The sequence below is a fragment of the Callospermophilus lateralis genome, chromosome 19, assembly GCF_048772815.1.
Source record: "Callospermophilus lateralis isolate mCalLat2 chromosome 19, mCalLat2.hap1, whole genome shotgun sequence".
NCBI classification, from domain to species: Eukaryota; Metazoa; Chordata; class Mammalia; order Rodentia; family Sciuridae; genus Callospermophilus; species Callospermophilus lateralis.
In genome coordinates, this window is record NC_135323.1 from 14,369,299 (window position 1) to 14,390,674 (window position 21,376).

Below are 21,376 nucleotides of genomic sequence, written 5' to 3' on the forward strand. Positions count from 1 at the left end.
GTAAGATTGGCAAATTAAGTTTTACCAAATGATTTTTTTTTGTGTATAGGCTGGAACAACTAGAAATTCATAGTGTTGCTGGATTCCTTCCTGCCCAGCTGAGCTCCAAAGCTGTGGGAGCTTAGGTGATATTTACCTCTTGAGTTCCTGTCTTGACAGACAAAATAAGTCCCTGCCTGGGATATGGATGGGTTCTACTCCGAGGTATTCTTAGGGAAGGTAATTAACCTTACTGGAGTCCATTTACAAATCTGTACAAAATGAGGAAATACCTACTTTTAATAATTGTATTTGGAGAATAGTTTGTGGAAAATGTCAGAATAGTGGACTGTGTATGAATTATTTTTTCAGCCTCAGTTTCCTCACCTTTAAAATGAGGAAATTATTACCTCTTTATAAGGTTATTCTGAGAATTATATTAGGGAAAACCCACTGTTAGTGCTTAATAATTGAGGATTGTTTTCAAAGTGCAGAAAAGGCAGATTAGGGCTCCCTGAACCTAGACCATTTACCTTGCTCCCAAGACTAGCAAAGACCTTTCCTTCTGGATAGGTAGGGCTAGAGGCTTCCCTGTATGCCTTAATTCTATTCTGCAGAGAGAGCCCTGGACCCACTAGGCCTCTGAGACCTCAGTCTGCACACTCTGTTCTTGATGCTTCCACCTTTTGGAAGCCAAAGCTGCCAACTTGGCCTCTTGCAAAACACACATTCCATTCATAAGTGTGTTTGTGCATTTTTCCTCCCACACCCTTCTAGGCAGCCAATGCAGCTGCTAAAGAAGCAGTAGCTCATGGGGGGAGGGGGAAACAAATCAAACTTTTTTAGAGAACTTTTGATTTAGGTGTTAAACACATTATTCCCATTTTCTGGTTTCCCAGCCTATAGTGGGGTAGACACTTAGCCATGTTGTTTTTGTTTCCTTTGTCCTCTTCTTTGTAAATGTCTTTCCTTTTTTATAAATAGAAAAGCCATTAATGGAAATTTGAAAATCCAGGAAAATTAAAATCACATCTAATCCTATAATCTGTCAGAGATTTGACAAGCTTCTCAAACTTTTCCCATCATTATTTAAAAAACAGTAGATAGTTTAATAGCTGCATAATACTGTACATTGATATGTCATAATTTATAAAACACTATCCTATTAACACAAGTTCTTCCTAAGTAATGCTACCAACTATATATTTACATATACACACTTGGCAGATAGTACTTAAGGTCTTAAGAGAAATTATTGGATTAAAGAGTATTAACACTAAAGGTTATTTTAATGCCAGAAAGCCTTTACTGTTTGCCAGTATGGATTTGTTCCACTTTTGGTATTCTAATTTCTATTTTTATGAAAACCCTTTAGATTGGCAAACATCTTTTTTTTTTTTTTTCCCAGAAGCTTTTTGGCCAATTTTTTCTCCTTCGGCATATCCTTTGCCCATTTTTCTGATGGAAAATGAAGTACTTTTCCATACTGCATTTTAAGGGCTCTTTACCGATTTAGTGTCAATTGTTAATTATTACAAACACATTTCTAGTTTACTTTTTAAGTTTCATAAGTTTCTTTCATTTACTTTTATGGTTAGAATGTCCTGATTGATCTAGAGGTCAATTTCTCACTGCAAGTTCACATATTTCTAATGATTTAAATTTTTCTACTTCCACTTTTATTCTACCTAGTACTAGAGCTGGCACTCATGGTTTCTTCTGTTTTGCAATAGAACACTCATATAACTTTCATATATAATATACTAGCAATTTCAGCAGCAACACCAGGTAAGAAAAGGGCCCTTAAGAGTCCTCATCAGCATGGATTTCTAGACCCTCCAGCTAGAGTTAATATGCTTTGCTGCTGACTGCATTGTTATTGATCTTTATTTTACCAAGACTATTTCATTCAGCCACTCTGAATCAAGGTCAGAATATTACAAAGAATGGTAAACCTAGATATGCACTTGATAGCTTTAAGATAGTGCATCTCAAAAGACAAAGGAAAGGAAAGGAAATCAAGTTAGGATTCCTAACTTTTCCTTCCCAGTCAGACTAACTGTTTTCCATCTGGGTCAAAATTCACAGTTAGCGGGATGATTTTCAGACCCAGCATAGCCATTTGCTTTGGTAACTAGATGTGACAAGAGGCCAATGCTGAAGTGACTCTTCTGGATCCAGTAGACCACCTTCAGTACACTGACTTGTTACATGTCCATTCCACATGCAGTTACACTTAGTCTGGCAATTGTGTGAAAGTTGTTTGTCCCTTATCTTTCTGAAGATTGAATTTTAGCTGTATGTAACCAGCACAGCACTGTGACACTTGGAATAGCTCCAGGCTGTATTCAAATACACAAATCAACATCCTGTTTGGGGGGAATCGCCAAGTGTCTTGGGGACATACTAAAGAAAAGTCACCCGTTAGATGTCCCGTTCAGCCCCCACCTGATGATGACCTTGGTCAGGAAGAAGAAAAATCCAACTCAATGAAGAAATCCGAGAACTTTCCCAGCTAGGGAATATAGCCATAATTTCTAAGCCCTTTAACTGACAAGAAAAAGCACATTTAATCCCTGCCGCTGTACTTACTTATTTTTAGGAGATAACATGGGGCTAGGAATCTTTGGGGAGGACATCATGGTCTTCACCAAAGAAATGAGTGACATGGTTAGTAACATTCCTAAACACAAGACCTAGGCAGAAAACTACAATGGAAGAAGCTCAGGGTTGAAGGTGGTCCATCATATCAGACTTGTAGAATGTAATGGGAGCCCTGGGGGTGATGTTAGTGAAAACTCACCTAGACAGAAAGTAAGCTCCTAAGAGATCACCTGTGACCATGCCAAGCCCTGTCCAGTTCACTATTCCCTGCATTACTCACACAAAGTCCTTTTGGAGAAGCTTAAAGAGGGCTTGTAATATGATCACTTTTTTATCTTATGGGCTTTATAGATTTTCTTTGAAATCCTAACACTCCTGTGGAATTAAGAGTTTCATTTTACAGATGAGTAAAAGGACAGCTTAGAATTTCACTAACTTGCCGAAGGTCACAGTGGCATTGGACAGTTAAAACAGGTCAACTTACCTCCTTTGCATTAACTACTGCAAAATTAATAGATCCAGGGGCATGCTTAAGATTTTTTACTCCTCTTGGGAATTCAGTTAAGATTAGGTAGTGGCCCTATGGTGATGACTCATGTGATGTTTGCCTGCAAGTACTGGGGACCCCAAAGGCTTCCAGGGGGTAGAACTTTTTCCAGAATAAATTGACTGTTGTTTTGTTTTGTTTGCAAAAATATCAATACTCAGGTAAACAAATTTATTAAATCCACCAGCAGGTTACCTTCCAAAGTAGAAAAAAAAATTAAAGAGACATCAAAGACAAAAGGGGCCATTTGGAGAGTGCAACAGTGCAGAGAATACAAATAAAAGTTTTAACTTTTGTCAAATTTATATAACCTCAAACAGACATGCTGGTACCAAACCAAGAGGGATCCACAAAGGTGGAGGGTCACATGAGCAGTGGACTCATCACCTCAGCAGCTTAAGGCAGGATATATGCAAGACCAATTCATCCAAGCCCCATTTGCCTATTGCTTCAAATTCCCTCTTTGCAACCTCAATTCATATTCATTAGTGCAACAGGTAAGAGCAGTTAATCACAACTGAGGACCAGGGCGAGAAGAAAAACACTTCTCCCAGAGGAAGTGTATATGTGTTGGGGGAAAAAGGACAGCAGCTGCTGAATGGCTTCCTTTGGCATTACCCAAGATTTGTGTTGAAAGTAGCAGGAAAAGCAGGTGGTAGAAGGAGGTTTCTGAGAGCAGGCTGGGTTTTCAAGAAGAGGACTAGGTAGAACACGATGCCCCCACACCTGAATCAGAAGCAGAATCTGAAGGATTACTCAAAGCTATTTGGACCATCTTGGTTTCTGCAACTAGTGCTTAAGCATCAATCTGTCTTTCAAAGGGGAAGGGGGAGCTGATCCTCACTGACATGCAGTCACAGTCGAGGTTAAACGGGATCTATGCTATATTTTATAGCTTAGCAAGGGAATAATTCTGAGTGGGAGTAGTGGGAATCCCTTCTACACTTAGGAAAGATACTGGGAATAAGAGGAGGATCCATAAATGTCACATGTCCTCAAATGAGTCCTAATTAACATTTCAGTACAGTCCTTTTAGCTGCTTAAACAAAATACTGCTGGAGTCCTCCAAGGAAGATCTTTGTCCACCAAGAAAGACCTTTGTCCGTTCAGGTATTCAAGTCATTAACCAAACATAATTGACACAAGAAAAATAGGAAACAACTGAAGGAAATAAATTCTAGAAGCAGCTACCTTTGGGCTTTGCTGCACTGAAGACCTCACGAAATACAGCAAACCAAACACTACAAAATATAGATGTTTTGGTTCATAAACTTTACTACAAGTCTTGGTATTGGCATGGTATGTGAGGCCATCAAGTGAAATACGGGGTCCCAACACCCTGCAGTCTCCTGGCCTGAGGACTGAATTTTGGCACCAGCCTTAAGACAATCAGTACTGTTTCAGACCAATGCCCTGTGGCTTAATCCTTCCCTCTTTCACAAGAAGGCTAGTTGTATCCACTTTTTAGTGGAAGTTTACTGCTGAAAACACTTTGTACATTTTCAATTGTATTTTCCTGGGCCTACAAGTTTGGGATTTGGATCTTCAGCCAGCTGTTTCCATTACCATAAGGGTATGTATGGGGTTGACGTAACTCGTGTGTGTATACATCTGGCATGATGAGAGGAGAACTACTGAGGCAACCAGGGGCAGCACAGCAAAGTGCCATTAGAGGAGGTAAAGTTAAAAATGATACACTCAAATTTGGCAAGAATGAGGGGAAGCGATTCAATGAAGCAGTATTTCATCTTATACCAGCTGGCTAATAAATTGCTAAAGAAACATCTCACAGAGACTTTTGCCCAAATCAAGCAAATTTCTTATACCTACTCTTAGTCACCCTCAAATGTTGCAGATCTTCAACATGGCATCCACATCCTGCCCCTCTCCATCTCACCCTGTTGACAATGCTAAAATGAGGGGCAAGCATTTGGCTTCTTCCCCCAAATTATTGCTCACCTGCCTTGAAGCAGCAAACCTATTTCTACACTGAGAGGAACAGGGGCTTTCCATTTCACACACACTTCAGCTGCTTTCCTCGTGGTCACAAAAGGGTCAAGCGCTGGCCCAGAGCTACTGTAGAAGCTTGACTTCCTTGCTGAGCATCAGGGACTCAAACCTGCAAGTCCCCTCCCTGACTGCTCCCTCTTCTGACTTCTCAACAAAGGGATCATTAAAATATAATCAAAAGTAATTTCTCAATGGCTCTTCCATGGGGAAAGGAAGCCAAATAGTTAAAAACAAAACAAACAAAAAAAAACACTGTCAAACCTAATGCACAAATGCAGGTTTATAGTCTGGGGAAAGCATCCAGCCACTTCTAAAGTCCTCAGGTTCTCGGCTCTCTTGTGCTCTTTCCCACACACCCTACTGATTTACAGAACTTGGCCAGGTGAAGCCTGCCTCTCCTCCCTCATCCAAACTCTCCTAATCCAGGGTTGGCAAAAACAAGAGTTGCAAACTCTCTGGAAGAGAACGTTCTTTAAGAGAATCTGTACCGCAACTACAACTGAGCCCACAACTGGGGACCCTGGAGGCTCTTACACAAGGACTTCGTGTCTTATTTAGCTACAACCAAAAGCGACACCTGGCCTAGCAGCCTTTTCAGCTTTCCAGCAGTGTTGTCAGAGTTTAATGGGGCTGATAGAAAAATCTCTTATCTGCTACTCTAGAAGGGGCAACTATCTGGTCTAGAAATTAAAAAAAAAGAAAAATTCCAAGTATGTTCAATATCAAATGTAGAAAAACAGCCTAAACTCCTTAAATAAGCATCTCTGTACATATGAGAGCCCAGAGCTACTACTAATAAAGGAACTCAAAGCATGCGATTCCTGTCCAGGTTAAGAAATATATACCTGGATGGGGTGGGAGACTAATTAGGGGAGAAAACTCCAAATGTTTAATAGACAAACTCTCATTACCTCAAATGTATAAAGATTTTTATAAGTTTTTATTTAAAAGATTCCCTTTAATCTGTTCCAAAGTGTTAGAAGCCGAACTGTTATAAGCTCCTGCCATCCACCTTCCAATACAGCTTTTGAGCATATATATGTTAATGGAAAAATAACAAGAGGACCCTCTACTGAAACCTGATAGGACCAGCGTTAGTGCCTCAGGCCCCAATGGCAGTATGGCCAAAGCTGGCCACATGGAGCAAGCAATGTGGGCAACAGGCCCCCATCCTGTAAGGAAGGTGTGGGCAAATTCATGTTCTGTAGTAAAAATGGTCAGGTTCAGATACGAAAGCCTCCATTATGATGTTCCCTGGCACTCTTCTTACTTACACTTTATATATTGAAGGCAGCTCCCTCTTTTATGGCCAGTTTAGCAGGCAGAGAAACAAACAAATATAGATACATATATGTGTATATATATATATTTTATATAGGTAAAATATATACATATTTAATATATGTATATATACATATTTGAGGGAAAAAGAGAAGAGGATCATGTAAACCTAAACAGTCATCACATTACCCCAAATGAGCCTGACATTAACAAAAAGATAATAAATAACTCCTAGGGGTTAAGTGACAACATGGGTGCAGCAAGAAGGGAAAGGGCACATTTATTAAATACACTTTGACATTTGTTTGGCAGAGTTCAGACCAGCCCCAGGCTTCTGCACATGCCAGACAAGTAAGCTAGCTGATGACACTCAGAAAAGGGGGGAAAAAAAAGATTCAAGCAGAGCTCCATACCACAGTTTTCCTTCAAGTCAGCTGGCCGGCAGGCACAGTCTTCCGACCACCAGGAACAGAAACTTTGGCTCCAAGACAAATGAAAAACAAAGTATTTCCACTTAAAACATGAAAATACAGAAACTTCATCAAAGAAAGAAAACTATCAAAGACGTCAACTTCCAGCAAAACTGAGGTAGCACTGCTTTCTCTGCATTCAACGCTTAAGTGGTTCTCAGTACAATGTGTTCTAAAAAAAATAAAACTGCTCACTTGACTGACAGGTGCAGCATGTTGATGGATAAACTCAACATGAAATGTAATAGGTCAAAGAAGGAATGAGCAAGAAGTGAGGGAAATAGGGATTTTGGATAAATTAGCTTAAAAGGGGGTTGTCACCAGACTGCAAATGCTCTTGATTGGCCTTGGCTCTCCAAGAGCTCTCAATTGTCTGGAAATTAATGCAATGTGGTTAACAGTTAACACTGCTATCAAATCTGGGTAAATCTTTAAAAATAATAATTACAAACTAACTTCAACCATGTAAACAACACTACACACAGTACAGACCTGCCCTGAAAAACAATATGCAAAACTGAGATCTGGCACTGTATCATTTTGTAATGTTAATTCAACCTAACAGTCCCATTCTCCCCACCCGGCTCTACACCCTCCCCCACCCAAAAAAAAACAAAAAAACAAAAAACCAAAAACCTAAATTTGTGCAAGAAATGGCAGGCTTATTCTATCTGAAGGCTTCAAAAAAAGAAGATACACAACATGTAGCCAGGTTCAAATATTTTGGGGGATTCCCCCCCAAAAAAAGAAATAACCAAAATAACCAAAAATGAAGAAAGTGCCTAAAACATGATACAGCATTTTAGAGCCCTTTCAGATACAAGGCAGAGAAAGGTGTAAAGTAGAAAATATCCGGATCTTCGGTAATTTCCAGAAAGGTCCAATTCCTCGCTTGGCTGCAGGGCAGCAGGCAGATCCTTGCTGCTGCTCCTGGAACAGAGCCATTAAGTCTGCTCTTCGGGACACAAGCCCTCGGGCCCTGAGCTGAGTGCGCCTCTCCCTTCTCCTTCTCGTTTCCTCCGTTCCATTTCCCACTCCACAAAGGTATCGAAGAGACTTGGCCAGGCCTCATCTTCACTGTAGTTGCTGAGGTCGGGGCCAATCACCTGAGTGAAGTTAAGGAACATGTTCCAAGTGTCCCGGGAGATGCCCTTGATCCCCGAGGGGTTCTCTGTTAAGAAGTTTAGCCATTGGTCCAACACAGGAGGATTGTTCTGGGTAAAGACTAGTTTCCACAGGGCAATGGCTATTTCCCGATGCAGTGACCGCTGCCCTTCTTCAGAGTCCAGGCCAAACTGAAATGTAAACCTGTAGAGATCCTTAAATTTATCCTCTTGTTTGGCTTCTATTAAGAGGCTAGGGAACCGTGCACAGATCCCGTCAATGCTGTCTGCACTTATTGCTTTGCAGCCATCAAAAAACTCCTTCCTATAATGGGAAGGAAAGGACATAATTAATTATGATAAAAGATATCATTAACTGAGAGGCAACAGACTATAATGACTGAAAGCAGCAAGGCCCTGAGGCCTAAGGATCGGGATTAGAATTCCAGCTCCTCCACTAAGCATTCCTATTTCTTCAGTGATCACACTGAGAACACAGCCTTCATAGGGTTTGGGGGAGGACTAAAGCTAACAGATGCTGACTACTTCTAACTGTGCCTGGCACTGGGCGGCAACTGATAAAGGTTCATTCACTTATAATCCATTCATCTTCCCAAAGCTAAGAGCAAGTCTCCTGCTCTCTGGCCTGTTGTTTCCTACACTGCAATAGGGAAAAAGGCTCCTTCCAGACAGAGAGGCTTTCTGCTTCCTTTTTGATTCTCTAAGGGTTGTTCTATGAATATTTTTGTTGACGGCCAAGGAGACTCTTGGAACCAAGAATTCTGGATGAGCCTGGGCAACTCTGCCACTAGATCTTAAAGTTCTGGTATTAAAAACAACAACTGCATCTGTATTTTAAATACCTGTATGACATGGTCTCACACTGATCATCTTCCCAGGGGCTGCTGTACTTGCTGAAGAGGTGAGGCATCTGAGGTGGAGAGAGCAACCTACCCATGAGGCCCTAAAAACTAGAAACTGTTCATCTGGGTCTTAAAGTTTGTTCTTACTCATGACCCTGTGCTCGTCAAAGCATGTCCTGAGATGACCCTGCCTCACCCTCAACCTCCACATAGATGCATGACTGCGGTAACATCTACAGAACAAATGGCTCCATGGAGTCCCAGAGGGACAGCCCAGAGGTACTCACTGTATGGGCACTAAGTGCCCTGCACATGATAGGCAGACAGTCAATACTGAGTGAGACGAGCAAAGGAATGAAAGGAAAGAAAGATCTAAGACAGCAGTGGAGCTGAGCAGCAGCTGGGCAATAGGACTTGCCCTGGATTATTCCTCATTTAACTTCAGGCAAAGATGGCTGGTGTCCAGGTTCTCACAAGTTGCCTGGTAATGCTATGATAGGCTTCAAACCTGACCTACAAAATAGGCAAAGGCTTTATCCTGCGAGAACAAATGTGAAGTACACTTCAGATACAGGAAGCATTATCAAAATACAAATGCTTGAGCCCTACCCTGAGATTACTTTCAATGAGTCTGCTGTGGTGCCAGGGATGCATTTTTCAACCAATAGGAAAGTCTCAGGGGGTTCTCTGGATCAGAACCACAATTTAAGTCAGAGCATTTAAGCTTCAGAGAATTTTGTCAGCAAAAGTAAAATAAATAAATAAAACTTACCCCAAACCCTGTGAAGTCAACTATTCTATCCTAGCTGGCACCACTGCCCAAGGGTGTTCTCTCCTCCTCTGTTCACCTGCTGACCTGAACTGTTGGGGACTTACCTGGTAAATTTGCACATGGTAGCAGCCTGGAACTTCCAAGCCAAGAGCAGCACTCGAAATTCCGTGGGGTCGACACATAGGTCATTGCAAAAGCGCTCCATGCCTTCCTCCAAAATTGCATCCTCCCGCTCATCCTTGTAGCGCCTGAACAGTTCTTCCAGTCTCTGCAAGGAAGACTCCTCAGCATTGGACTTGGACTCCCTCCCAGCATCTCCGGAGGATGTTGGCAGCTGGCAGGCTTCAGTGGCAGCTTCGGCTTTCTTGGTCCCATTGACGAGGATGTCCCCACCTGGCTTACCACAGGGTGGCACCTGTTCCTCACGGTGGCTTGCCCCTCGCCTGCTGTGTGATTTGCTGCTGGGGTCCCGGTCTCCATTCTTGCTGCCCAAGGTTGATGAGGGATTCTTGCACTTGGTGACACACTGGCCCATGGTGGTGGTGGCCTGGCCTCTAGAGTGGCCCCCTCTGGATTGGATGCCCTCGCTGCCACTGGCCCATGTACCTCAACATGCCATCAGCCAGAGGAGCCAGCCAACCTGGAAAGAAATTAAAAAGTGGTCACCTCTCAATAGAGGAGTGGGGTATGGACACTACCCCCCAGGAACCATTCCATACAATGACCACTCCATTTCACTGAACCTGAGTTCATCATCACCTCCCTCATAAACCAGCTCTATAAGTCCCCCTGGAAATTCAGGGGCTAGGGTACACATGAAGAACCAGTAAGGGAAATTCCTAGAATTCTTTAAGGAACATGGGTTACAAAAGGCTGTTTCATGTGCAGAACCCATCAGAGACTACAGTTGTGACAGGAATGTTCCAGAGGAAATTTGTCTTGCCAACTAGCCATCACATAACAAAGTTATCTGGACTTGGGTTAAGCCGGAAGGTTCATCTCTGGTTCCTAATTTCAATACCCTCAGATTTTCTTTTTAAGAAAGATGAATAAGGAGAAGGGGTGACCATGTCCAAGGTAGCTATACAGTCTTATTATGGCCTAAAGAGATTTGCAGCATCAAGACTATGAACAGGGGCCTAGACAAACAGCAAAGTGAAATTTGCTCTCTCCAGACTCTTTCTTGTGCCTGCCCCTCACAGCAGGCGTAATATCCTTTCTCTACCCTGCTCCACTCCCCCACCCATAGAAGTCATCTACCAGCCTGTACACAAAAAAGCAGTATTCCAAGGAGTAGCTTCTTTTTCACCTCCTTTGGGTCTGCAACAAGGCTATATAAAAAATGAAGCCCAGCTCACAATAAATGTGACCATCCTAGAGGACTGTCAGGTCGTCTTCCAAAGCAGTATGTCTCCACTTAAAAAAAAAGGCTGGGCTGGGGTTGTGGCTCAGTGGTAGCAGACTTGCCTAACACGTGTGAGGCACTGAATTCGATTCTCAGCACCACATATAAAGAAATAAAATAAAGGTTCATCAACAATTAATATTAAAAAAAAAAAAAGGCTGATTCACCCTGCACAATCTCTAAATGGTAGGATAACTAACCACTGGAAGAAAAAGAAAAAGTCTGCAATGATACATACCAGACTCATCATGGTGGTTTATTAATTGCTTATTGTAATTAATAACTTTTAAATGAATTGCCAGAAATGTCTGAGCCAAAGGGAAGGTGATTTCTAAGACTACATTATCCATTCAGGCCTCATCCTTACCTTCAATTAGTTTGCTAGAAAATCCATTTATAATTTACAACTTTCAAAATTTTGCCAGTTGCAGCCACTGAAATTACACTGTTAATAGAAATGTGGATCAGGAGCCAGAAGTATGGAAAGCAGACACCAGATAAAATCAATGTCAGTCCCAGATGGGCCTCCTCAGTTCTACTGAGCTTTCATGGGCCTCCCTGATATAAATTCAAAGCTCCTGAAAGCCTGGCAGTGGGGCACAGGGTAGTTTTTATGAAAGGCTGAAACTTTAAACTTTACCTTAACTTGACTTCCTCCAAATAGTGCAGAAAAAATGGGAGTTGTCTTCAAGAGGAAATTCTAAGGGTAAGCTCTGAATGTGCAAGCTTAAAATGAAGTCAGAATCATTCCTGTAGTTACTGGAGACTCATCATATCAGGGAGTGTCCCATTCTCCACCCTCAAAGAGAATAAATGACAAAAAGACATGTCCACACATGTCCTCAAGTTTCAATTCAGCTTCCCAAACACACTGAACCCTTTTTAGGGCTTTTGTTGTGAAAACGACAGACCCAGGTAAGGTTTTTTTTTTTTTTCATTTTTATTTTATTTATTTATTTATTTTTATATGGAGCTGAGGTTCGAACCCGGTGCCTCACACATGCTAGGCAAGTGCTCTACCACTAAGCCCCAGCCCCAGCCCCAGCCCATTCGTTATTAATTATTGAATCAATCAGTGTGTGCATTTATTAAGTGTGTGCAGAACTAAGTTTTTTTTTTTTTTTTTTTTTTTTTAGGTAAGGTTTTTTTAAAAAGTCTTTTCACGCTTTTAGAGTATAACTAGTAATCCATAAGCAAGGGCCTATTCAAATTTTCAAAAGGCAAGGGGTTCATTCTTGGAAGACCATCATACCAGAAAAGCAACTGTTCAAGTAGAATTATCTCCAAACAAGAAGGACTGTACCATGTGGAGGGTCTGGTCTCCAGATTTGTGTTTCTAAAAGACTGGAGCGCTGAAAGAAACAAAAGGCCCAAACTTACACAAACCCCACATGCTCACAGACTGGCAACTCTGATTCCCAGGCAGGATGACTCACCAGGGTTTATTGCTCAGCTCCTGCTGCTGAGGGAGGACAGGGCACCGGATGAGATAAGAGGATTTCTTGGCCTCCACTGACCCACCTACCCCAGGCCACTCACCCCACCCACATGGGCAGACGCTTCACACTGCTGCTTCCTCCACAGTCTGGCACCAAGGTGTCCAGGTAAGCACCAAATGGACGGGGCTCCCAAAGAGCCCCAAGTCTCATTCACCCCATCAGCTTTCAATGTAAGAGCAACTTAGACGACCTGACACAGTGGAACCAGCTGAAATCTGAAGGCTTTTAACATGCCCAGCAGATAAGAAAAGGAGGGAAAATCAATGTCGACATATGATCAACTGGTCAATGTCAGAAGGCCAGATCCTTCTTCCATTCTGGCTCCTTTCTTTGAAAGGCCCCCATTCCAGTTGCCTGTCGAGCGAGGAGCATGGTGGTCTCAAGTCAGAAGAAAATATTTTCAGGTCTGATGGTGAATATGGCTTCCTAATTACTCTGATTACTGCCCAGTGGACTCCCTTCTTCTGTGTCTACCCCTTCCCTGGGAAAATACTTCTCTGCTCACAGAACTTTCCGCAGGCCCAATCACAGTGCTCAGTCCTGCATCTCAGGCGGGCAAGCCTTTTAAAGTTAAAGGTCTCCCTGGATTCACTAACTGTTGACTAATAGCTAATAATAGCAATTATCGATTATTGAGCACTTGATTTGGTGCCAGGCACTATGCTAAGCACTTTAACTCACATACCTCACCACAATCCCCTTTAAAGACAGGAACACTGAGGCACAGAGTAAATTACTTGAGATCCCACACCAAACAGAACCTGGTAAGTCTGGTCCAAGAAACCATGACCTATACCCCCGAGCTATACTGCTACACCTACCTCCAGGGGAGGAACACCTGGGGTTGGGTCCAGAGTTCAGGAGTGACACCACAGCAACCCCAAAACAGCAAATCCTCAACTATCCAGCCACTGGAAGGAAACAATACATGGTTCTGTGCCTAGTGCTCAAAAAGGATATCCTCCCCCAGGCCAGGCCAGCCCTGCCACCATGATCCTGGTAGGCAGGGTGCCCATGGGCTCAGCCCCACCAGAGGTGGGGACTAGAATTAGTCCAGCTGTCCTAATCCTGGGATGTTTCGGTCCACCAGGGGGTTAAAGTTCCAGCTTAGAGCTTTACCCAAAGCCCAGTTCTGCTACTGGCTAATTATTTAACCCTGATGGAAACCTGAATTTCTTAGATCTGCCTTATAGAGCTGTTGTAGGGTTCAGTGAAGAAATGCAGACTGAGTATGTGGCACTTTTCCTGATAAGGTACCTGTTAAAAGATGCTGAGCAAAGGTTAGTCTGGTTAGCCTTTTGGAAGGCTCAGCTTGCCCCATCTGAACAATGGGCTCTAGGCCTCAGTTTCCCTAGGTTCAGCTAAGATTCCCATACCACCTTGAGTCATTAGTTTGGGTCTTGCTCAGAAACAGTCTCCCTATGTACAACCATAATGCATCTGCACCCACCTTAGCACCGACTCTACTCAAAGGCACCACTGCCCCAAAACACCAGGGGATCAGGCTCTCCACAGGACAGATTTCCTAGTAATTGAGCCTGAATAAAATCCAAGGTGAATCCTCGCTGTGCCTGATGAACACTTTATTAAATTGATGATCACACCCTGTCCCTTACCTGAAGCAGGCTTTCAGCCAGTTCTAGATGCCTTTCCCTTCCCACCTAGTTCAGCTCTGTAGGTTTACAGGACAGAGTGTCCAGTTTTCTACTCAGATCATTCAGTGGAACTGCCTCCCCAGTTGGTCCTCCTCCTGACCTTTGCAACTCTACAGGAGCAGCCTGAGCACAATCCAGGCACCCAAGTGCCAACATTCCAAAAACAACCGCATTATTATTAAGAAATTCCCTTTATAAGTCTTTTAGTAGCTATATTTAAATGTATTTCTATGAAGTAATCACCCTCAATTACAGGAAAATAAATGGAGGCATACTGAGGTCAAGGAGACTATCTAGCAAGGGAGAAAAGAGGAACACAGTAATTAGGAGGCTGAGCAAACCTAGATTTCAATCATGGGGAATGTACCAATTAACTGTCAGCAAGCAGCTCATCCTTTTGTACATCCAAGGATTGTGGGGAGAGTACTTGAGATAATCCATGTAAAATGATCTTTTAGAATCAGGCCTCCCTTATGCTAGGAACAGTATTCTACTCAGTGGCAAGTCCAGAGCTGCCACAGCCATTCAGGTATGTTCTCAAAGTAAGTGACTCTGGCTGGGTGCAGTGGTGCATACCTGTAATCCCAGTGACTCAGGAGGCTGAGGCAGGAGGATCGCAGGTTCAAAGCCAGCCTCAGCAAAAGCCAGAGGCTAAGCCACTCAGTGCGACCCTGTGTCTAAATAAAAGGCAAAATAGGTGGGGATGTGGCTCAGTGGTCAAGTGCCTGTAAGTTCAATCCCCGGTACCCCCCAAAATTTAGTGGGACTGCCTTTTGCCTCGGCTAAGTGGCATCAAAGGGTTAAATGGAGCCAAGACAAGTAGCAACAGGGAGAAAGAAAAAAAAAAAAACACAAAAAACTAAAAATATATGCACACAAACCAGGGAAACCTACTTCTAAACAGTTTTATCTGAAACACCAATGTCAGTAAATCTGCTCTGCTTAGCTTAGACTGGACCAAGATCAGCCTCCAGCTTTTCTCAATCTCAACTCCAGCTGCTTCTGCCTCCTGCCCTCGCATCAAACAGTCTTCAGACTCCCTCCTCCTATGTGCCAGCCCTGGCTGCTGTTCCTGGGAATAGGCTTGTCTGGCAGCCTGGCCCTAGGCCTACAGCAGGCACAGCTGGGCCCAAAGGGCAATCCCAGAGGCTGAGGTCCCCATAGATGCTCTAGCTCCAAGAAAAGGTAAGGAAGCTGCTCCTGTCTCTCACCCAGCTCCACGAAGTGACAGCCAGCTGTCTGTCTTCTAGGTGATTACTCTCAACTGCTGTGACAGACTGCCTCTTAAGAAACAGAATCACCCTGAACTAAACCCACTAGGACCTGGAATAAATGGCAATAGGGAAAGGAAAGAGATGTGGGAACTACTATTATGGAAAGAAAAATAGAGAGGGACCCAGCATTCGCAGAGCCTGGGGCTGCATGCTTCATAGCCGTATCACCTTCAAACCTCACAACAAGCTTAAAATAGGTTGTTCTGTCTTTTATAGATTAGGAAACTGAGGTTTCTTAACCTCTGGCAGTGGGACCTGGGCGGGGGAGCAGTCTATCAGAGTTCCCATGAGAATGTTTCACAAAGAAGGTAGGTCTTGATCATAGCATGAAACAGGAAGAGAGTGGGCAAATATGGTCGGTCCACATTAACAACATACTATCAATATTTTTAAATCATTATACTTAGGAGTAGATTATCATGAATTGTCATGTTTAATTCATTTGATAGTGGGAGGAAGTGAACAGAGTTTAAGAGAGTAGGCCTGAGGTCACAGAGCCGGCCTATGAAGGAAAAAGGATTCAAATCCAGGACTCCAGACTCTGCTCTCCACCACTAGCCTCACTATACTGTTCCTGCTGTGATGTGTGCCAGGATACACCCCTCCTGCAAGGAGACAATGGTGCCCCTAGAAGAAAACATACTTATCAACAACCTAAGTGTGTTCCAGGAGTACTGAGTAGATCTGCTCAAACTCCAGGGCCGCCTTTGGTTCTTGTCTGAAGTCTTCCTAAGCAATGTTGTCCCTGAGGTAGTCACTTAAATTCTCTGAGTTTCTGTGACCTCAACATTAAACAAGGGGTCTGGATTAGTGTTCTGGGACTTCCTTCACATTTCTGACATCCAACAAGCTGAAGTTCTAAATGTACAATGCTTCAGGGTTCTACTTTGCATCCTAGTGAATGGTCCTCATGCTTCTTCCTGTCCATGCTGATCAGAGCTAAGCCCCAAAGAGAAAGAGAGCATAAGGCTACTCCCATCTGGACAAGGAGTATGGATAACTTGGTTCTGCTGCCTTTCTTTTCCTTAACCATTTCAGTTTGATCTCTGCAGGGTCAGCAATGGGCTCTGACATATGGCAAACAGACCAGAGCAAGCTGGCTTGCTGCTGCAGCTGGTTGGGTCAGGAAGCCTGCTCTGAGGAATGCTGTGTTGGCTGCGGATGGGGAGCCTGTCACCCAAGGAACAGCTTTCCGAAATGAGGAGCTAAAAAACAGGAGGCAACTGCTGGCACACAAAAAAAGAATCTGCCAAGCACTTGAGATCTACTCTAAGACTTCCTCGACAGAAGGGACCAATCCAATCCACTTCTCTCTGTTCCCATCTAGAGTCTATTCAGTAATAAGAAGCCCCTGACAGATGCTGGTGTTCCCACATATTAGCGATAAGAAACCCATCTTTTCAACTTTTATCTAAATAGTTTGTAGCCTTAGCTGGATGTATCTTATTTCTCACTGTATATGCCAGATACCCAAAGGCCAGAAGAAGTAAATATGTGAATTCCTCAGCTTTTCTACAGCTGCCAAGGGCTGAAGCAGTTGTACTGGCAGAAGCCATCCTCCAGGGAGTCTCAAGGCAAGAACACAAGAGCCCTTGATTCTACCTGGCAGCCCCAAATTCTGAATGACCCGAGAAAAAGATGGAAAGAGGGTGGTGTCCATTTGCAAACTCTTTCCTAGAATAACAAAAATACCAAAGAGGAAAAATCAAGCACCTGCTATAAATGCAGAGTCGCTATTGTCACTTGGAACTCAGGACTTAAAAGATCACCTTTGGAGATTAGGTCTTACTGAGAGCTACTTGGGAGGGAAAGCTGCTCCTTCTGCCAAAGCAAATAAGACCTGTCTGCTTCTATTTTCACGCTTTTAAAAGACTTTTTGTCCTAAAATGTCCTACAGCAGCAACCCAAGGCAGCAGATCCAGTTAGGAACACAAGATGTTCTACATAGCCAACTCAAAAATGCAAAAGGAAAGAGGGATGACGGAAGAGATGAAAGAGAAAACATTTTTAAAATAAAATAAACCAACTGGTTACATTTCTATAAGATAATCTTAGGTCAGGTCACATGACTAAGACCAGCTTGTTTAGCAAAGCAATTTCTTTTCAAAGTGCTGTCATTGTTCTTTACCTGCACATTTTGAAAACAATCATGCGCCACATAAACAATGCTTCGGTGGAGCACGCATACAACAGTGGTCCTACACTATTATAACGGAGCTGAAAAACTGCTCTTGCCTCCTGACATGGAAACCATCCTAGCCATCCTGCTGTGGTCATGATGCAACTTATTACTCACATTTTCGTGTTGATGCTGGTGTAACAACCCTACTGTGCTGCCAGTCATCTAAGAGTACCACACACACAATTATAAATAGGTACACAATACTCAGCAATAATAAACTGCTATGTGACGGGCTTATGAATTTACTATGCTTTTTATCTTTAGAGCATACTTCTACATATAAAAGTTTCCTGTAAAACAACATGTGGTGTGACGCCAACAGCAGCCTCATACATCTTGTGTTTACCGTCTCTTGATTGCATCAGAGGCTATACAGAGTGACTGACTTTTATCATCAAGATGTTAAGTACATTCTATGGTGTTTGCTCAATAGCAAAATCTCCTAATGACATATTTCTTAGAACACAACCCCCTCATTAAGCAACACATGACTGTACACTACTGAGAATATATATCCAGTTGAGGCCTGAGGACTGAAGCCAGCGTGGACTGGCTAAACCAAATGTCTGCCAAACACCATCAAGCCAACACACATACACTACTATAAAAATTTCCAAACACCAAATAACAAATCATTTTTGGTCTCTGGGTTTAAGAACTGAGGTATTTACAAGAGCTACATCCCACATGACTCAAAATAATCAAAAAGGGGCCAGAGCATTTCACTGACCCACAGTGAAATAATTTTTGCTGTCACTATTTTTCTGGACAGGTCTGACTGCCCACTTATGTGGGAAAGGGGGCAGGTATCATTAAAAAGTATGGGATTTCTATGTTGGCTACTCTTTTTGTTTCTGAGCCAGTTTTTCCAGTGACTTTCCCTGTTTAAAAAACAGAGGACAGTCTTGGGTTGGTTGCTCCATGGTACTATAATAAAACTAGCATGCCTGCTACACTCATCTCTGAGTGTAAGCTTGCAACTTGTCTCCTTCTGTAGGATGGTGGCTCATTAGATCCCACTGAAGGTGTAGGCACCAATTCTCTGCTTCCAGGCAGCATATGGCTATCAGCTACCCTGGAGGCTCACCTGACCATACACAATTTGCCCTCAAACATCCAATTACCATACTTCTGTTCACTTTTCAGTCACCTTCTGAGAAGTTCAAGAGTCAGCAACTAACTGAAAAATACTTAATTGGAGTCGATTTTTGCATCTCAATAAAAGGCAAGAAAGGAAACTGAAATGAGTCAAAAGATGAGGAAGGAACCTGACACAAAGATGATAAATGACTGCCCTCCAAATGTCTTAAAGGGGCACCTGAATGACCACAAATGAACAGATGTGGTTTCTAGAGCCACACAGCCTCTAAGTAGGCCTCAAGTTCATCACATGGTAACTAATCAATGTCTTTTAATGTTTGCTAATTATTTACAAAAAAAAAAAAAACCTCAAAAACCTAAATCCATTAAGGCTACATTTATCAGCTTTTTCCTAGAGGCCCATGATAGAGGCTGAGAGTTAATGCAGGGCAGACAGGAAGAGCTTGAAGAGGGACAGAAAAGATCTGTACAATAAAAGAATTCCTGCTTTCAACCACATCACCAACCTGGTCAGAAAAGTCAGGCCACTAAAACTTTCATTTCCTGATGCCCAATTCAAAAGTATTACATATTTATTCTGTGAAGATTAGAAAATGTAGACAAGAAAAAAAAAGAAAAAGGGTGGCGGGGGGGGGGAGGGAAGGAGGGAAGAAATGTAAAGAAGCATAAGGGAGAAAAAGAGTCAGTGATCCCACCACTCCAGTTATATTTTAGAGTACCTAATTTCAGTCTTCAAAATAAGCACATATGGGGGCTGGGGATGTGGCTCAAGCGGTAGCGTGCTCGCCTGGCATACGTGTGGCCTGGGTTCAATCCTCAGCACCACATACAAACAAAGATGTTGTGTCTGCCGATAACTAAAAAATAAATATTAAAAAATTCTCTCTCTTTAAAAAAAATAAAATAAAATAAGCACATATGGATGGCACACACATACACACATGTACATATTATGCACATTAAGCCTTTAAACAAAACTGAAATCATACTGTTCATCCCATCTTGCAATCTTTTCCACCCAACACTTTTCATAAAAATTTCCCCTCTCAAAATGTTTTTAAAAGAGCAGCAATTCAGTGGTATTATTGGTATCACCACTAATGCTCCAGCTATTTCACATAACCCATAGACTATTTATACCCAACTATTCAATCTGTCAAAAATCTGGCACTGTACTCCAGAGGTGGACAAAGAGATTGAGATTTTGTGTTAAAACATTTTTAATAACCAGATAAGGCTTCCACTGAACGCAAATATCATAATTTGTCGATTTAATCCCTTATTGTTTCTTGGACACTTAGCTTGCTTCCAACATCTCACTATTATAAATAATATCAGGATAATAAATAAATTTAGCATATTTATAATTACTTTCTGAGAATAAGTTCCTAGAAGAGAAAATAATGGATCATAGATCATATATATATAGACAGATATAGATATACCCACACTCATACATATATATTTATATACACATGACTTTTTAAAAAAAGAAGTTATTTTTTCTCAGTTTATTGACAGTGTTTATTTCTCTTAATATCTTCTTATAATATCTGCCAACTAATTCAAGATCCTTAAAATTTTTTTTACCAAAAGCACTAAAGACAACATACTTAAGGAAAAATATTCAACTACCAAAGAAGGATATAAGATAGCTAAAGAAAAAAAAAATTTCTTTCACAGTGAGTCCAAGGACTTTAAGAAAGTAATGCTAAATGATAGAATGGGATGGAAGAGGCTGAAAAGAGAATTCTCATAAGAACGTCTTTCAAGTTTTATTTAATCTAAATTTCCTCAAAATGTTTTTTCAAAAGACAGAGAGCTCTTCTTCCCCCATGCTCAACCTCAAAAAGAGAAAAAGACTCATCTGAAGGTTTGATGAGTAACTGTCCCCTTACCAAAGGTTTAGCCTCTGGCCCATGGGCTAGCCAGAACCAGAGAGAATTACATTCCCAGAGAGTAAAAGGTTCACTTGAATGGGAAACATGGAAGCCGTGAAATGGTTCACGGGCTGGACTTTTTTTACGTGCTTTCAAGTCACAGACTGGATCAAAGGATATCACTTCATGTAGCAGAGTTGTGTCTTCCTCCCCAACAGCTTGGCTCTTGATCAGGGATCACCCAACTTCACCAGTAGGTCCCTGCCCCTCAGTCTTGGCAACAAGGCAGGGTGGGGTTCATAATGGAACATGTGACTAGGACCACAAAAACTTCATATGCTCCTGGCTTCAATGGATATTGGAGTGGGAATATGCAGGTGACCCAAGTTAGTCAAAGTGAATCGCAGCACTAAAGATACCATCCTCTTACCACAGCCACCAGGGAAAGTAACATTGCCTATCAAAGGTCAGTGTGAGGATTATTTGGGCCCTCCTTACTACATGAGTCTCAGCTCTAATGCAGGTAGAACCCAAGAATGAAATCCCCAAATAGAAAGTAGCACCAAAGACAGAGAGAAACTGAATTCTCAAGGCATTATTTGTACCCCGAATCCAACTATACCTAGAGTAAGATAAAAGTCTGGACTTCAAAAATATGTGAGCCATAAACAAGTAAATTCCCTCCTGCACAGACCAGATGTTAGTTTTGGTTACAACTGAAAGTGTCCCTACCAAGCTATGTCACTCACTC

The 21,376-nt window shown here is 42.3% G+C and overlaps 1 protein-coding gene across 3 annotated transcripts in view; it reads right to left on the reverse strand.

Annotated features, from left to right (window-relative positions):
• Window positions 1-7,500: 7,500 nt before the first annotated feature.
• Window positions 7,501-21,376, reverse strand: part of Dcun1d3 (defective in cullin neddylation 1 domain containing 3) — a 33,350-nt gene continuing 19,474 nt past the window's right edge. For 2 of the 3 annotated variants that reach the window (XM_076840313.1, XM_076840314.1), the window contains 2 exons: window positions 9,734-10,269; window positions 7,501-8,319 (listed from right to left, as the gene is read on the reverse strand). In XM_076840313.1, coding sequence (XP_076696428.1) covers window positions 7,836-8,319; window positions 9,734-10,164 — 915 coding nt within the window. In that variant the 5' untranslated portion in view covers window positions 10,165-10,269 and the 3' untranslated portion in view covers window positions 7,501-7,835. Of the gene's footprint in view, window positions 8,320-9,733; window positions 10,270-11,674; window positions 11,834-12,286; window positions 12,365-21,376 lie in introns of those variants that run through there. The other variant, XM_076840315.1, reaches the window with a different exon arrangement.